General features: G+C 47.5%; 1 protein-coding gene across 1 annotated transcript; it reads left to right on the top strand.

Moving 5' to 3' along the window:
- The first annotated feature begins 1,716 nt into the window (after nt 1–1,716).
- Nucleotides 1,717–8,252, top strand: LOC128120538 (CD209 antigen-like protein D). Its single transcript, XM_052754673.1, has 7 exons — nt 1,717–1,815; nt 1,921–2,007; nt 2,264–2,353; nt 3,046–3,120; nt 3,740–3,891; nt 6,378–6,487; nt 8,039–8,252. Exons 1-7 carry the CDS (start codon nt 1,770–1,772, stop codon nt 8,190–8,192), a joined length of 714 nt encoding a protein of 237 aa, XP_052610633.1. The 5' UTR covers nt 1,717–1,769; the 3' UTR covers nt 8,193–8,252.
- The last annotated feature ends 10,181 nt before the right edge of the window (nt 8,253–18,433 follow it).

Raw genomic sequence — 18,433 nt, 5'->3', positions numbered from 1 at the left:
ATTGAATGAAGACCCAGAGGCACCTTAAGAATGAATCTAGCCTTTCCCGGCTGCATGGGGATCCAACTTCTAAGGACTGAAGCACTTTCCCTTCACCCAGCACACTTTTATTTTTCTCCATATTTACAGGTTAGCCAGTTGATTTCCATATGCTCAAAACAACCTGAATGAAGCCTCCAAAAATGCAATGCCAAGTGCAAATTTCTCGATTCATCAGGTACCACAGTTTTCCAGGTTTCCCGAACCAAGTTCTTGCATAGGCTTGTATCCTTGGGAGGCTCTCAGACAAGATTCACATAGAGGGCAACAAGAGAAACAAAAGATGGATAAGGACTAGGTGCTACTCTCTGGAGCCAGGCCCAGTGTAGCCCAGCAGGAATGCTGCCACAGTTATCGTACATTTTTATTTTAAGTTCATAAAACAAATACAAGGCCAGAAACTAAACTCACTGATCATGGTTCGAGTACATGCTTTCTGGTGCTGAGGTTATATCACAGGGGTAGTGCGATGCAGAGGCTTTCATGCCCACGTAGACACTTATATATGCATACACTACACCACTCCAATAAAATATCAAATATTCCCATAATATTGAAGTCTTTTTATACCTCAACCACTGGGTCAGTCTCTGTTCTACCCATTAAAGTCATCTCCATTTCAAATTAATAGCAAAGATCGGGGGCTGGGAAGATGGCTTAGTCAGTGGCGCTTTGCCACACGGTGTGATGAACGGAGTTTGGACCCCAGTGTAAAAATCCAGACATGGCGGGAATTATATCTGTAATCCCAATACTGGGGAGGCAGAAATAGGAGGATTCTTGGGGATCACCGAATAGCCAATCTAACTGAACCAGTGAGTTCAAGGTTCAGTAACAACCTGTCTTAAAAATAAGGTGAAATGGGTCAGCAAAACGGCTCAATGGATAAAGGCACTTGCCTCTAATCCTACTGGTCTGAATTTGACCCCCAGATCCCACATAGTGAAAGGAGAGAACCAATTCCCAGTTTCCATGGGTTTCTTTGTTACCCATGAAGACGGTTCCAGTTTGCAAGAGCAACAACAAAAATATGTAGCCTTTTTTCACTCGATATGTGTTGAGCATTAGGAAATTTTTCCCCCCTTGGGACTATTTTATTCTCCTCAGTTTACAATGGAGACAGTAGAGTCAGATCACCTACGTTCAAATGCCAGATCGCCATTAAATAGCTGTGTGACTACGGGCCTGTTACATAATCTGGCCGTGCAGAAATGGAAAGTGGATCATGTGTTACAACGTAGAGGGTTAATTGGGTACATCTGCAGCAAACACTGCATTAACAACAGTGTGGTGATTCCATGAGAACATCAAAATCAGCAGAAACCACAGTGAGTCAGGATGCCAGCAAAGCACGAAAACACAAGTCGGTGTGGGCAGAGCGACCGGGAATGTGGGTTAAGGCTCTCAGCACAAGCAGAAAGAGTATAGCAAAGTAGGTGTTACCTACAGGCTATTAGCTTGGATAAAGGCACCCCATAATTTGTCTCAACATGAATAAACCAGATCTTTCTGCTACACGCTCCAAACTTCCCAAACTTCTCCCTAAAAACTCTTGGATTATCTGGCACCAGATGTGCTGTGTCAGGGGTACAGCCCCTCCTAGCTCTTCCACACTCCCACTCAGTTCCCTTTTCTCTTCTCATCAGAATGTCTAGGAAGTAGGCATCAGGGGACAACAAATAAAAGCTGTGGTCCCTGGAAGTTCCAGACACGAAGCAAGAGCAGTGATCATGAGCCACACCGCAGAACCAAGGGTACGACGACTGGGCTCTCCAGGTGAGGATGGGCTGGGGCTGTGAGAGTCGCTGAGGCAAGGGAGTCCTGAGAGGCAGCTCATGGTTGCGCTTGCCCAAGTCTCTGACTGGTGCTCTGTTCCTGCAGAGGATGAAGACTGCCTGATCAGTGGTACCAGGTATTCTGTTGTCAGCTCTGGATTACGACCGAATTTTGGAATCAAAAGTTTGGCAGGTACAACAATGGTGAGGGGCTGAGGAAAAGTAGACAGCCCTTCCCAGAAATGGGTCCTGGGAAATTGGAGTCAGGACCCTAAACTTCTCAGTCCTGAGAAGACAGATGCTGAGGGTGGAATCTTAGGCCATAGATTGAGGCTGAGAATCCAGACTCCTGTGCCCTGCAGGAGGAGAATGGTGGCAGTAAGTCTGTCCTGGGGTCAGGCTGAGGCAGGGGCACTATGATTCTAATACCACGACCTTCTCTTCTGCAGAGTATCTGAAACACAGCTGCAACCCCTTGGTCCTGCAGCTGCTCTCTTTCCTGTTCCTGGCTGGGCTCCTGCTGATCATTCTTGTCCTAGGTCAGACACAATGGAGGCCTCGGCTCTCCGATCCGGCCCTAGGGCCTGTGTGGAAAATATGGGGAGTGCAAGCGGTAACACAACCTTCAGTGGCTTCTAGGAACTTCTCAGAGACACCTCCCTCACCTCTGGTGTGAGAGAAGGGAGAAGAGCTGTGGCTCGTTCTTCTACTGCTTCACCCGTCCCTGGGCGTCTAGTTCCCAGGCCTTTAAATGTTATTAACCCAGGACTGGAGAGTTGGCTCAGCAGTTAAGAACACGTCTATTCTTCCAGAGGACCTGGGTTTGGTTCCCAGCATACACATGGTGGCTCACAATCATCTATAACTCCAGTTCCAGGGTATCCAACACCCTCTTCTGACCACCTCAGGCACCAGACAAGCACCTGGTGTATATACACACACACATGCAGGCAAAACACTCATACACATAGAACAAAAATAAATAATAAAAAATGTTTAAAGACATCGGGCAGAAATTGTTCTAGACAGAGTTGGAAGCATGTGCCTGAAATCTTACCTGCTTGTGAAGCTGAGATAGGATGAGGACGTATCCCCAGGAGAAATCAGTGACAACGTAGTGAGACCCATCTTTTAAAAAATGACACAGTGTCCCAAGGGACCCAGGGCAGGCCATGGAAAAAAGTAGGATTTAATAACTGCAGGGATTTTCTTTCTTTCTTTCTTGGCTAAGTCTCCGAGGTCCCCAGCTCCCAGGATCAGGACAGAATCTACCAGGAGCTCGTGCAGCTGAAGACAGAAGTGCGTGGTGAGTGACCAGAAACAAGGGATCCAGGGCCTCAGGTCTCCAGGACAGAGGAACCAATTTCCTTCAGTCCTCCGACCGCTTTGAGCCTCAGTTTCCGTCTCCGTGAATTGAGATCACAATATAACACTGAGGGCCATGCGCACAGTAGGCACTCAGTGTTCAAAGGAATCGTGTGCAGAATAGACAATGTTCACAGGATCCATTCACACAACAGACATTCAATATTCAAAGGGATTGTGCACACAGTAGGTGTACAGTGTCCACAGGGGCTATCCACACAGTAGGCACTCAGTGTTGACAGGAGTCTTGCACACACAAGGCATTCAGTGTTAACAAGGGCCATACGCATCACGGGCACTCTAAGTTCACAGAGGTTGTGCACACAGTAGGCACTCAGTCAAGGTAGTCCTGGCCTCTGTTCTGAACTCTGGGCTCTACTTCTCTGTGTCTGGAGAAGATGGGCTCAGGACTTCTAGATTCCTCTGGGTGAAGAAGGATAAAGAAACACAGAGGGGAAGGGCTCCCCAGAGTGCCACGGTGAAGAAGGGTCCTTAAAGGTTGAAAAGAAACAGGAACATAGGCTTCTAAGTATGTCTATCTGATCTGCTTCCCCCAACAGATGGCTTGTGTCAACCCTGCCCCAGGGACTGGGTGCTCTTCCATGGAAACTGTTACTTCTTCTCCAAGTCCCAACGGAACTGGCACAACTCCATCACTGCCTGCCAGGAAGTGGGGGCCCAGCTGGTCATCATAGATACTGACGAGGAGCAGGTACACTGGTGGGGTACCACCCTTGTCTGGAATACATGTGGCTGTGGTCACCTGAGAGTGAGACCATCTGCCAGACAAGAGTATGAGCAGGACGCTGCTTTTTCTGCTTGACTAGAGAAGGGCAGGAGTGAGGGGTCCCACGTACTCTCCGAGGAACCACACACAAGACTTGAACATTGCTGAATGCTTTGCAGAATGCCTAAAATGTAATTGCCACCCTGTGTGCTGGGCAGTATTAAACCCCTTCATCATCGAGGGACAGATGTTCTGCTAGAGCAGAAACTAGGGAAATGTCTGTTAGGAAGGTGCTTACCTTGCGAACACGAGGACTTGAGTTTGGAACCACGTTTTGAAAGCTGGTCATGGGGTTTGGGGGAACATCTCAGTGGGTAAGAGTGCTTGCTGCTTAGGCATGAAGACCTGACTTAGGAGCCTCAGCATCCATGGGGAAAAACCAAGCATGGTCACATGTGTCTCTTAAGCCCAATGTTGGGCATGAGGCCTGCAGACAGGAGGATCCCTAGGGCATGATGACTGCCAGCCTAGCTCCAAGCCCAGTAAGAAATCCTCATTCAAGAGAACTAACTGGAAAGCAATACTGCAGGATGCCTAATGTCTCCCTGTGGCTCTGCATGTGTACTCATGGTTTCAAACATCTGCACACACATATGCATGTACAACACACACACACACACACACACACACACACACACACACACACACACACACACACACGTACACACACAAAGCCAGGTATCGTGCCCACATTTTAAAAAAATATAATATTTTTATTATTTGATTTTTTATGCATGCATGCATACAATGCATTTTGATCCTATTCACACACACACACTTCTCCCTTTAACTCTTCCTGAATTCACCTCCCATCCCCTCCCAACTTCATGTCCCCTCCCCTTTTGTATATCCCACTGAGTAGGTTTATGTTGCCCACATACTCGTGGACATGGGGCCAACCACTAAAGCTTGGTCTGCCTAGCAAAGAAAACTGACTTTCCCTCTTCCCCCCAAAGCCGTCAACTGTCCTAGCACCTCATGAACACCTCCTCACTCTGTGCCACAGTGTTAACAAGCTGGTTGTGTAGGCAACCAGAACTGCTGTGAGTCCATGAGTCCAGCAGTGCTGCCATGTCCAGGCCTCCCCAGCCTCTGGCTCTTGCAGTCTTTCTGCCTCCTCTTCCATGATGCTCCCAGAGCCTTGGGGGTAGGTTCCATACAGATGTCCCATTTGGGGCTGCGCCCTTCACAGACACGTACTCCCTGCATTTAACCAGTTGTGAGATTCTGTCTTAGGCACCATCCACTACACAAAGAAACTTCTCTGATAAGGGCTGAGAGTTACACTAATCTATAGGTATAGAGGCATGAATTTAGAGGGTAGTTTGATAGTATTCCCATTTAGCAAAATAACAGTAATAGATTTACCCCTGGGACCTATAAGCTCCCCAACCATGGGTTCTTGGCCAGGTTTAGAGTACCAAGCACATGTTTCCTCTTGTGGAGTGTGCCTTGAACCCAAGCAGAAAGCAGTTGGCCACCCCCATAGCATTCATGCTGACGTGGCACCCACGGGTCTGTCCTGCCAGGCCAGCTCCTACTGCAGCTAACAGCGTTCACTGCTGGGTAAGGCTGTTGTTGACTCTTCATCCCTAGCAGCCTGTGTAGCCCTTATGGGTTCTTCCAAAGCTAGTAGACCCCACCTTCAATGCCTGTACTGGGGAGGCAGAGACAGCATATCCATGAGTCTGGCTGAGCAGCTAGTCTACTTGACTTGGTGAACTACAGGTCCAGTGGGAAATTTATCTCAAAAAATAGTAAAGGGCAACTGAAGAAAACACCAAATGCTGACCTCTGACCTCCATATCCATTTGCACATACAACTGCATTCACATATGCCAGAAATATGTACACAAATATACATACAGACACCACACACACGCAAACAAACCAAAAAAAAAAAAAAAAAAAGAGCAGTCTTAATGCCTAGTGATTCCCATTTCCTTGGTGTTTATCCTCATCAGTGGGACATCACCCAGTGCAGAGTTGGACAGAGCTGATATGCATCTTTAGCAACCATGCACTGGTACAAATGCTTCCACTGCATTAAAGCTAGTCACCAGTGAACTACTACAGACATGCTCAGAACTCCCAAGACAACCTTGTCGCATTGCTAAGCGTATTGGGAGGAAAGCCAGCCATGTATGTCTGTGTGCCATGGTCTGTCTGCCTGTAAGATACATATATGCACATCAAGTTGAGGCAGGGCCAAGCTCCTCCTGCTGTGTCATGGCTGGGCCAAGGCAATCCCGCATGGGGAACAGGTTCCTGCCTCAACTTGATGTGCCATGCTTTGTTCAAGCCCATGGGAGACCTGCACATGGCACTATGGAGCAGAAGGTGGAAGGTCAGATTGCAAGTAGAACTTAGGGAGGTAAACTCCTCTTCAGACTCCTCCTCTTCCCCTCCAGACCTTCCTGCAGCAGACTTCTAAGGCTAAAGGACCAACCTGGATGGGGCTGTCAGACGTGCATAACGAAGCCACCTGGCACTGGGTGGATGGCTCACCTCTGTCATCCAGGTAGGTCTAGAATGAAAGCTACACTCTGTACAGCGGTAGGGGCGTCTCTGACACTCAGGCCTGAGCTGTCTTTGGGGTTCATCCCACCCCTGGCCCCTTAGGAATAAGAGCTACCCACATTTGCTGATGGAAGGAGATCTCCCTACCCATGCACAGACAGAATAGCAGCAAATCCCCCCAGGAAAGCAGCAAGAGAAGCTCCCCCAAGGGGTGTGGGTTTTAATGTAGGGTATTAATAGAAAATACAAAATAAAGCAAGGCCACGGGTGAAGAGAGTATAACTAAGGCAAAGATCAGGCTAGCTGCTGACTGTGTGGCTGCCTGACATGCGTAAAGCCCTGGTTCAGTACCCAGCACCATGCACCAACTATGGTGCTGTTACATGCCTGTAATCCCAGCACTTGGGAGGTAGAGACAGGAAAATCAGAAATTTGAGTTCATCCTTGCCCACATCATGAGTCCAAGATCAGCCTTGTCTCAAAAAAAGAAAGAAAAGATGAAAGGAAAGGAAGAGGAAGGGAGGCCATGTGCATCGAGGAAGGATGTGAAGGCGTTGAGCATCTGGAAGCTAAAACTGTGGATTGTAGCGTGCCACTGGGGCCGACTGATGTTCTATGGACTGGTGTCCTAGTATTTATTATTCATTCATTCTTTCCTCCCTGTCTCTGTCTTTCTCTGTCTCTCTATCTCTCTCTCTCTCTGTCTCTGTCTCTCTCTCTCTATCACACACACACATTTGGTTTTTGGTTTGTTGTTGTTGTTTTGTTGCTGTGGTAAAATATCGTAGCAGAAGCACCTTTAGGAAGAACAGGTTTATTTGGCTCACAAGTACGGGTTAAAGTCTGTGTTAGTCACGGTTTCTATTGCTATAATGAAACACCATGACCAAAAGCAAGTTGGGGAGGAAAGGGTTTATTTGACTTACACTTCCATATCTGTAGTCCATCAGTGAAGGAAGTCAGGACAGGAACTCAAACAGGGTGGGAACCCGGAGGCAGAAGCTGCAGAGACCATGTGGGTGCTGCTTACTGGCTTGTTCCCCATGCCTTATTCAGCCTGCTTTCTTGTAGAATCCAGGATCACCAGCCCAGGGGTGTTTCTACCCACAATGGGTTGGGCCTTCCCCCATCAATCACAGATTAAGAAACTGTCCCACAGGCTTGCCCACAGCCCATCTTATTGAGGCATTTTCTCAATTGAGTCTTCTTCAATGACTCTCGGCTGTGTCTAGTTGACATTAAACTAGCCAGCACACAGTCCTTTCTTACAGGGAAGTCAAAGCAGGAACTTGAAGCAGTTAGTCACAACCACAGTCAGGAGCAGAGAGAGAGGATGGCTATACTCCTTGACTCAGTTCAGGCACCAGCCCATGAAATGATGACACCACATTTGGGTGTTTTCCCATCTCAATTAATCCCATTTTTAAAATCCCTCGTAGACATTTCCACAGGCCAGCCTAATCTAGACAATGTCTCACTGAGACTCTGTCCCCCACTTATTGTAGACTGTGTCACTTGACAACGGAAACTAACTGTCACACTGACTTTGCAGCTTTGTGCAGTATTGGAATAAAGGGGAGCCCAACAATGTTGGGGACGAAGACTGCGCAGAGTTCTCTGGGGATGGCTGGAACGATATCAAATGTGACACCCTAAATTTCTGGATCTGCAAGAAAGCTTTAACCTCATCATGCACCACCAAATGAAAGCCAGCTCCTCTCAGCCTCTGCATCTCAAACTCCAATACCAGGTGGAAGAACTCGACTCATGTCCACGCCCCTTCTTCTTGTCTGGTGGCCTTGGGATGGTAATAAAAGCGCCTATTCTTCTCGGTCAGATTCCTCATCCTCTATGGGTTTGGGCCACTGCTTCCTAATTCTGCTTCAGTGCAGGGGGGGGGGGGGGGTTCAGGTTTCCTGAGGCTCAGGTTTCATGGTTGTCCCCTACCTTGCCAAGTTAATATTGTTACCAGATATAAGATACATTCAGGACCTGTGTGCTTCACATTGATAAAAAAAACTCTGCCCTCCTTACCAAAAAAAACAGCATTTTCCTTGTGATGCCACAGCTGCCTTTTCCTTGTGACATCACAGCTGCCTTTTCCTTGTGATGTCACTGCTGCCTTTTCCTTGTGACGTCACAGCTGCCTTTTCCTTGTGATGTCACTGCTGCCTTTTCCTTGTGATGTCACAGCTGCCTTTTCATTGTGATGTCACAGCTGCCTTTTCACTGTGATGTCACAGCTGCCTTTTCACTGTGATGTCACTGATGTCACAGCTGCCTTTTCACTGTGATGTCACTGCTGCCTTTTCATTGTGACGTCACTGCAGTGTCCCCTGAGCCTCGGTCCCACACTGCACACTTCCCATACACACATACTGCTCAGTTCCCCACCACCACCTCCTCTGAGCTCTTCGGCTGGTGTCTTACTTTTCCTGTTCTGACAGAATACCTGTCAAAACCAACTTGAGGAGGGAGGGGTGTACTTGGGCTCCGGTTTGCAGGTGCAGATCCATCATGGAGGCGAAGGCGTGGTGCAGGAGTTTAAGGCAGCTCACATTGCAGCTGTATTCAGAGAGCAGAGAGTCTAGGACTACAGACCATGAAATGGTGCCACCTATGGTTAGGATGTGTCTTCCCACCCCAATTAACCGAATCTAGAAGCTCCCTTCCAGAAAGTCATCTCCGCGGTGATTTTCAGATTTTATGGATGATATGTGACAAGAGTGACCACCTCAGCAGGGAACCCTCCCTGGTTGGTGTAGCCCATTCTGCAGACTGAGGCACCCAGGAAATAATCCTCCCAGTCAGTTAATGACTGTTGGACACTGGGATATGAATACCCCTATTCCCTTTAGCCATGGAGATTCCAAGCTGGGTCCTGAGGAGGGCCTCGCCCGGCTCTCTGCTCAGAAACACATCTCCCAGCTTCTGGGAGTTCCTTTTAAGCAGCTGTTACCTCCGGCCTGTTTGTGCTTTGATATAAGGAGCTATCTTCTCCCTGGTACATCGCTCATGGTCAGGACAACAAGGATCTAGACTCACTGGGCCCTCATGAGATGCTGCTGAAGGGAAGTTCAGATGCTGTAGGGAAGTGTTAGAGTCTAGACAAAACTGCTTCCAGGCCACAGCCACAGCCCCTGTACCAACCATCAGTGAGTTTCTAAGCCCGGGTGCCTGGACCCCAGGAGAATCACAGGAAGTTCACAGATCTCAGGTTGCCAGACTCTCTAAGACATGGAGGGGGTGCGGGGGTGGGGGGGGAGGGCGAGCAATGGAGATACCTCCTCCTACACTGGAATTCCGATCTTCCCACCTCCCTTGCCACTGGCTGGGGAGTCAGAGACAAACTGACTACTAAATCTTCCACCTTCTTCTGAGATCTATAAGAAATGAGCCCACTCTGATTCGTGGGTCTGAATTATCCTTAGAACCCCTTCCACGCTGTCTTCCTGCCTATCCGTGGGGTTCAGGTCTTAACTCTCCTTACAGCCCTTACCATACTGTCATCTGTCTGTCTGTCTTCTCTTGGCATTAATAACTCTGCTAATAAACTTCTTCAAAAAGGCAATCTGCCTCAGTGTTGCCCTTGGCCCCCACAGAACAGAACTTTCAGAAATTAAGGACTAAAGGCAGCAGCCTAAAGATTGACACAAAAAAGTCACTGGCAGAGAAAGACTGGACACCCTTCCACATGTGGGCTACAAGTGACAAACAGAGCATGCCTAAGAAAAGTCCAGAGACAGAGGGGCATGTAGCTAGAGTTTTCCTGCCTGGCCCACAGTCAGGACAAATCTCTCTCACCTGCCAGTCCCACAGTCGCTCAGACCCGACCAAGTAAACACAGAGACATATTGGCTACAAACTGTATGGCCATGGCAGGCTTCTTGCTAACTTTTCTTACAGCTTAAATTAATCCATTTCCATTAATCTATACCTTGCCACATGGCTCGTGGCTTACCGGCATCTTTACATGCTGTTTCTCATCATGGCGGCTGGCAGTGTCTCTCTGACTCAGCCTTCCACTTCCCAGCTTTATTCTCCTCCTTGTCCCGCCTACACTTCCTGCCTAGCCAATGGCCAATCAGTGTTTTATTTATTGACTAATCAGCAACACATTTGCCATACAGAACATCCCACAGCACTTCCCCTTTTTTTTTTCAAAAAGGAAGGTTTTAACCTTAACAAAGTAAAATTACATATAATTTGGGGATTTGGGCATAGCTTCTCTTACTACTTCCTGCTGGAGGGGGGCACTGTATCTTATGGGGACACAAAGAAAATTTTAGGATCATGGAATAGTCCGTGAGGCTGTATCGTCTGAGCCAGTTGCCTTGAAACCATTCTGGATGTTGGATCATCTGGGCCATGCTGTCATCGAAGACCTTTCAGGGGGTCTTGGCTGGTCAAACCTGATGTATCTTAATCTGGAACAAATCCATAGCCTCTGACTTTCTGTAGAAACAAAAGCAGAGACTCTTTTCCAAAGCAACACATCCTTATATCCAAATTTTGAAGTCAAGGTATCTTTAAAATATACATTTTGGCATAACTCAACAGCTTTTACAATCAAATGTTTTTCTGCAGTTAAAAATCCCAAAGACAACACAATCCAGATTCTCTGTGTAATATTCATCTTCACGTGGCTTATTTTTTATATTAATTTTACTGTCTCTTTAAAGACTTTATTTTTTAAAACTATGTATTTGTTTCTATAACTGTATATATCACCTTTTTTGTCTCTTTCAAGCCTACGTATATTTTACACACATTGTAAACTATTACATCTGAATCTGTCTTATTGTGAATCTGTTGCTTTAAACTGCAGCAGCTGTGGCTGCTGGCTTCGCCCACCTCAGCTTCCCAACGTGGCGGTGGTTTACGGCCAGCTCTGGGAGCTATCGGGGGTCTATGCTTTTAGCCAAGCAGCGTGTAGCCCAGAAACCTCTTTTTTTTGTTTTGTACTAGCAAAGGCTAAATCCTCCAGGCAGCTTAATGTGCCACTTGCAGAGGCCTCATTCCCACAATACTGCAGGTCGAGTGCACACGTTAGGAACCCACCAGTAGCTCAAACCGGCAGCTGCCGCTCATTTGAGAGAGACAATTAGGAAGCTGTTTTTAGCTCCGTTTTAGAATCTTTTTTCTCAGTTTTTAGGTGGAAACTCTTGCCACCACGTTGAACGCCAGGGGCAGCTGTGCAATAACCTGTAAAGGATCGTGAGCACTCTAGGGCTTTCCCACTCCTGTGAGTGCTTCCTTTTTCTTAATCGACTCTCCTGAGGGAGACCAGCTCCTTCTTTTTCCCCCAGGGTACTCTTGAGTGGGGAGAAATGAGAAATATGTAATAAACGTATAGAGGAGAGAGACAATTAGAAACATAAGATAGCCTCGGGGGGGGGGGGCCTGGGTCAAAACCCACCAGCCCCTCTGTCTCACTACTTTTAAAGGAATGCCAAGGGGTGGCACAGCCAAGCGCAGACCATCCCAGACACCTGGTGACCATGCATGTGGTCAAGCCATCCCCTAATGCAGCCCTGCTATGTAAAGCAAGCTCAGATCTCACTAGGAAACCTTTGTGAGCTCCCACACTCTCCATCCTCCTTCTAACCACATGTCCAGCTCTTTGCCTTGGGGTACAAGAGTCTTGCTGCTTCAGGGGTTGCTCATGTGGGATCTATAGAAGCTGGGGCTTGCAGCCAGCAGGTGCTCTCTAGCCCTTGTTCCTGCTCCGCACAACTGCCCCAGGAGACTCACACGGGGGACCTCTCCCGTCTGCCCCTTCTGCCTGCTTTTCCCACATTTCTACAGCAGGAGTGGAGTGAGCTGCACCCTCTGTGCTGCTCTATGGAGTGTTGATTAGCGGCATAAAGACACACATACTGGCCGGCAGCTACCCTAGGAGCCAACACTTTTAAGATGGCTAAACTTGAGAGGCCAGTGCAGATCCTCCTCAGCAACCCAGCATCAAGGCTGGGAGACAAGTGGATCCTGACAGGGAGTTGTCCCCTGACCTTTGTTGGTGTAAAAAGCACAATTCTCATCTAAAGAAGAATAAGAAATGGCTCATTCTGGAGCCAAACGTGAATAAATGGCCTGGGAACACGCATTCAGCTTTCCCTGGAGTCTATCTTCTACCGTGGAAATGGCTATGTAAGTTTTATTGGTTACATAACAAAGTCATAAATCAAAGTATTTGCCAAATGCATTTGTGGGGGTCATGGGGGAGCAGGTCACAGCAAATCAGGGAAACCTCACTGCAGATTTCAGGTGCCGTGTGGTGATGTCCTTGGCTTTGGGGATGATAGAAGTGAGTGATCTGCTAACAATACAAGGTAAGGTTAGTCATCACCATGTTAGATGAGACACGGGGTAGGCAGTGGATAACATATAGACTAAAAATTGCCCAACATAATTTGGCTCTGGTCTGAAACACTTTTAAAAAAATAATTTATTTAACTTTATTTTATGTGTATTGGTGTGAAGGTGTCAGATCCCCTCAAACTGGACAGTTACAGACAGTTGTGAGCTGCCATGTGGGTGCTGGGAATTGAACCCTGGTCCTCTGGAAGAGCAGTCAGTGCTCTTAATTGCTGGGCCATCTCTCCATCCCTGGTCTGGAACATTTTAATTCTTCATAATTTCAAAATTCTGTCATCTGACCTTGTAGAATCTTTAACAAGAGGTACATTCTCCGTGTGTGTGTCTCTCTATTTCTTTCCTTTTCCTTCTGGGAGCTTCCACCCACACGATAAACCGGCCCATGCTTGCTTGGCCACTGGCCAAGCCGAGACGACAACACCCACACGGTTCTTTGGGAGTCCTCAGCTAGTCCCGGAGCACCACTGCACCCTTAGACTTCCCATGCTGCTGGCATCCATCCAAGCACCCCCAAACTTCCTTCCGTCTTCCCAGATGTCCACTGAAATGATGGGAATGGCAGACTCAGAGGCGGTTCTGGTGCCCTGGGCCTCCCCACCATCCTGTCCATGATGGCTATCTATCTCTTACTTTATGCTATCTTCCCCCCACCCCACCCCCCACCCCACCCCCCACCCCCCCCACCCCCCCCCCACCCCCCCACCCCCATGCTATCTTTCTTAATGCAGTTCCTCCCAGGTTTTACAGAACACCGCTCCTCCTTTTGAGGCTCCACTCCTGTTTTCTCGGATATAATGAACTGTTACTTTCGTAATGCCTCCTACCTGGAGTGTGATTCATGGCTCCCATCACCATGGTACCCTTTCCCCATTCCTGGAGGTAACTTTGTGTTGGCTCCTTTCTGAACCAACCCACCTACTGGTCCTCTTTCCTCTGTGTCTAAAGGCACTTATCAGGCATTTGAATATCTCCCCAAGACACTTGTAGTGCGCACGCACGCGCACGTGTGTGCACACACACACACACACACACACACACACACACACACACACACACACACAAACTAGCTAGCGTAAAAGAAAAACTACTCATCTGAGTTTCTTTTAGTGGGTGTGTATACATATGTGCATATAGGTGCACATGTGTGGATGCATGCATGTACATGTGTAAGGAGCTGGAGGACAACCTAGAATGCCATTCTTAAGGAACTGTCCTCCTTTCTAAAAACCTTTTTACAATTACTTATTTACTGGGGGAAAAAGGCCAGCACATTCCAAAGTAGGTCACAGACTTGGCAGCAAATGCCTTTACCCACTGAGCCACCCCACTCCCACCAACACACAGACCTTCCTCTTTACTGACACAGGGTCTGTCATTGTCTTCTAAGAGGCCATGAAACCCTGACAGGCTAACTAACAAGCCCCGGGGGTCTACCTGTCTGTGCCTCCCAACGGATTGTAAATACTCACCACCATGTCTGGCTTTTTTATTTTTAACAAAGGTTGTGGGGCTTGAACTTGGGTACTTGTGTTTGAACAGCAAGCTGTTTACTGACCGGTCACCTCTCCGCTCCTGGAGGATTTACTTCTGAACACTTCACTCTTTTGGAAGATCTGCACACACCATTGCCCTCATCAGGATCTTTCTCACGGCTGTGTATCTTCACTCTGCCAAGGAACCAATATTTCTCTTCCGTTCGCTTACTGATGGCCACATGGGATTTCCCAACATGGGACCATGCTAAATAACCTGGACAGCTTTTTGTTTCCTCCTTAAGATTGTGTGACGTCCTTTGAATCAAATGCGCTCCGTGGAAACAAACTAGGATATTTTTTCCTGGGTTTTGAAACATTTCCGTTGCAGCAGAGTAGCTGGGTGAAGTAACATGCCATTGCATGGCCCTGTTTTCAAAGAATCACTTCTAGCAGCAAGTTTAGAATTGTGTATCACCACCCCAACAGATATGTGGCAAGACCTAAGGGTCCCCTACTGTATCAGTGCCAGAGCAGAGACCAGGCTGGAGTCCCAGGAGCAACTGTGCCAGCTCACACCACAGCTGAGTCCTTAGTGCATGCTCTGTACAATGCAGTCAGACTCCAGCTGAAAGATGTGTCATCAGCCCCATCCTCATGTCCCTAATGCTGTGACCTTTAGAAACAAAAATTCATCATCCTTAGGACAGTTTTCTTTTTAAATGTTTTATTAGAATATATTAATTATACGCAATAGTGGGTTTTATCAGGGCCTTTTTTCATATGTAAATAATGCATTTTGTGTTCATTTTTTTTTTCGAGACACTGTTTCTCTGTGTAGCCCTGGCTGTCCTGGAACTCACTCTGTAGACCAGGCTGGCCTCAAGCTCACAGAGATCCTCCTGCCTCTGCTTCCTAGGTCCTGGAATTAAAGGCGTTGGATACCACATCCTGCCATGTAACGCATTTTGATTGCATTCCCCCCCCCTTACCCTCCCCTGTCCCCTCCCGACTCTTGCAGATCCTCTTGTTTCCTCTCATTCACGCTCATGTACTTTTCTGGGTAACACAATGAGTAGGGATTATTTATAAAACACGGGTGAGGAGTTGCTTATAGGAACTTAGGCATCTAATCAATGGCTATACCATCTCCAGCTCCCAGGAGCCTGTAAACCTTCAGGAAGAGAGGAGCATTGTGAGCCCCTCACCTGGCAACCCCTAACTGCCTATCAATCCTCAGGGAGGGAGGGGCACCGTGAGCCCCAGCAACTATTAACTGCCTCCTCCTAGAGGAATGGGGCCTCGAGAGCCCCTCCTATTACTTTCTTGCTCCACCACTTCTGACTGTGAGACCTTGGGTCCATCACCTGCCATGTTGCTCCTCAAAATGACCCGACTGTGGTCATTTTGGTGGGTCAGACCAGTTAAATGAATGAAAATACCAAGCACTTTAGAAAAGGCCCTCATTCATGTTTATTGCTGCACTACTCATAGTAGCAAGGAGATGGAATCAGCCTAAATGCCCATCAACAGATGAATGAATGCATAATGAAGATGTACTTTATATACACAGTGGAATTTTATTCAGCTATAAGAAATGAAATTTGCAGGATAATGCATGGGTCTGGAAAGTATTAAGGTTACTCAGACTCAGGAACACAAATACTGCATGTCCTCTCACACATGTGAATCCCAACATTTAATGTGCATATGTGGCTATAAGTGTGGTATAAACTATGAAACTGGAAATAAGACCAGGAGAGGAGAGAAAGAGGTACTGAGGACGTATGAGAACTAGAGCATGTGACGTGAAATCAGGGGAGGGCGTGGGGAAGAATGGGTGGGAGGGAGGAAGGAGGGGTGGGAGGGGAGGAGAGTGGGGAAGGAGGGGTGGGAGGGGAGGAGAGTGGGGAAGAAGGGGTGGGAGGGGAGGAGGGATTGGGGAAGGAGGGGTGGGGGGAGGAGGGACTGGGAAAGGAGGGTGGGGAAGAAGGGGTGGGAGGGGAGGGGGTGGGGAAGAAGGGGTGGGAGGGGAGGAGGGAGTGGGAAGGAGGGATGGGGAGGGAGAGTGGAAGGACCAATAAAAATTAATGTGTTTCAAAATATCATAATGAATCCTAATCATTTGTGTGTTGTTGTAATTTTTTAATTGTTATTACATTTATTTAGCTTTGGGAGGTTGGAGGACGATTTATGGAAGTTGGTTCTCTCCTTCCGCCATCTGGGTCTCCACAATTGAACACACATCATCAGGCCCCTTACCCACTGAGCCATCTTGCTGACCCGTTAATAATACACTAATGAAATACAGTGATGAGTCAGCCCAGCGCCCCAGTCAGCAGAAATCACCATGATTTATGGCACCAGCATATCCTGGTGTCAGAGGGCACAGTGTTCCGAGATGACTGGGGACATTGCAAACCCCGTCTTTGCCACTGATTAAGAAGAAATCAAAAGGAACTTTAGGGCTAGAGAGAAGGCTCAGTAAAGAAAAAAAAGTGCTTGCTTCAGAAGCATGAAATCCTGAATTCAGTTCCCAAAACCACATTGAAAAAAAAAAAAAACAGTCAGATGTGGTGGCACTGGTATGTAATCCTAGCACGCAGGAGGAAGAGACCAGCAGATTCCTGGGACTCACTGGCTTCCTATTTAGTGAATTCAGGCCAGTAAGAATTCAGTCGTTCATATGACTGACTGGGAAGCTGGGGCTGAGTCATCATGGCACTTCACTGTGTGTGTGTGTGTGTGTGTGTGTGTGTGTGTGTGTGTGTGTGTACCCATGAGAATGCAGTTAAATGTTGGTGACAGAGAAACATTTTCTCCAGTGGTGTAGCCACTGCTAAGATTTCCCATGCGCCTGTAATAAACCCTCACCATTACTTCTTCTGTAAGCAATCCCAATGAAACTCTGGGACACACACACACACACACACACACACACACACACACACACACACAAATTGCTACAAAAGTATAAGGGGGTAGTTGGAAAGAGGGAGGGGATGGACAGGAAGAAGAAAAGAGAAAGTAACAGGTGAATATGATCCAAATACCTTGTGGGCTGTGCAGGCATTGCAGCTTAGATGGAAAGGGATCCTGGCAGTCGGGAGCCAAGGAACACCACAAAGTCACTGTAAGTGTAGCAGCTTACAGCCCTGCTCCAGGGAAAGGTTTCCCCAATGTAACAACTCTGCTCCGGTCCCCGGAGCGTAACAACTCTGCTCTGCTCAGGGAAGGTTTCCCCAGCAAAAGTGTTAAGAGTTCTACTTGCTCAACTGGGATCCAGCTCTGACAAAAATTGTTACTTCTCTGCTCTGCTCGACTCCGGCAAAAGAAGGTCATCCATCACCCAACAAATCTCATTCAAGAGATTTATTGGGAGGGAAGAATCCAGGAGGAGGGTGGCTGCCTCTACCGTGAGATGGCAGCAGATGGAACAGGTACAGAGCTTATATAGAGTTCCTTGGAGGGGCGGAGCTTTTTGGGGTGGCTTGGGATTGGTGGGTTTTTGTGCTCACAGATTGATGGGATTCTGCGCTCAGGGATTGGTGGGGTTTGTGCTCAGGGACCTCAGGGGTTGGTGAGATTTCAATCCTTGTTCCCACGTCAGTATCAGGGTGTTTTTCTTTGGCCCTTTTCACCCTACATATATAAGGGGGTGATTGGAAAGAGAGAGGGCATGGGCAGGAAGGAGAAAAGAGAAAGTAACAAGTAAATATAATCAAAACATACTATGGGCTGGAAATGGCTCAGTAGTTAAGAGTATGAAGTGTTCTTACAGACGACCTGAGCTGGGTTCCCAGTACCCATGTCAGATGGCTCGCAATGACCTGTAACTCCAGCTCCAAGGGAATGTGAGACCTCTGGCCTCAGTTACCTGCACTTAATGCACACACACACACACACACTTAAAAATAAAACGAATCTTTTGAAAATACATTGTGTACATAGATGCAAATACTCTAATGAAACTTGCTATGTGAAATTAGCATATGCTAATAAAACATTTTTTAAAAATTCATTTTTAATTTTTATTTATGTGTATATGGCTGTCTGTGTGTATGCCACTTGAGTGCAATGCCTTATGAGGTCAGAAG

This window comes from Peromyscus californicus, unplaced genomic scaffold, assembly GCF_007827085.1.
Source record: "Peromyscus californicus insignis strain IS unplaced genomic scaffold, ASM782708v3 Scaffold_2__1_contigs__length_46816999, whole genome shotgun sequence".
Lineage (NCBI taxonomy): Eukaryota > Metazoa > Chordata > Mammalia > Rodentia > Cricetidae > Peromyscus > Peromyscus californicus.
Note: the sequence above shows the minus strand (reverse complement) of the source record. Positions and strands in the feature narration are given on the sequence as shown.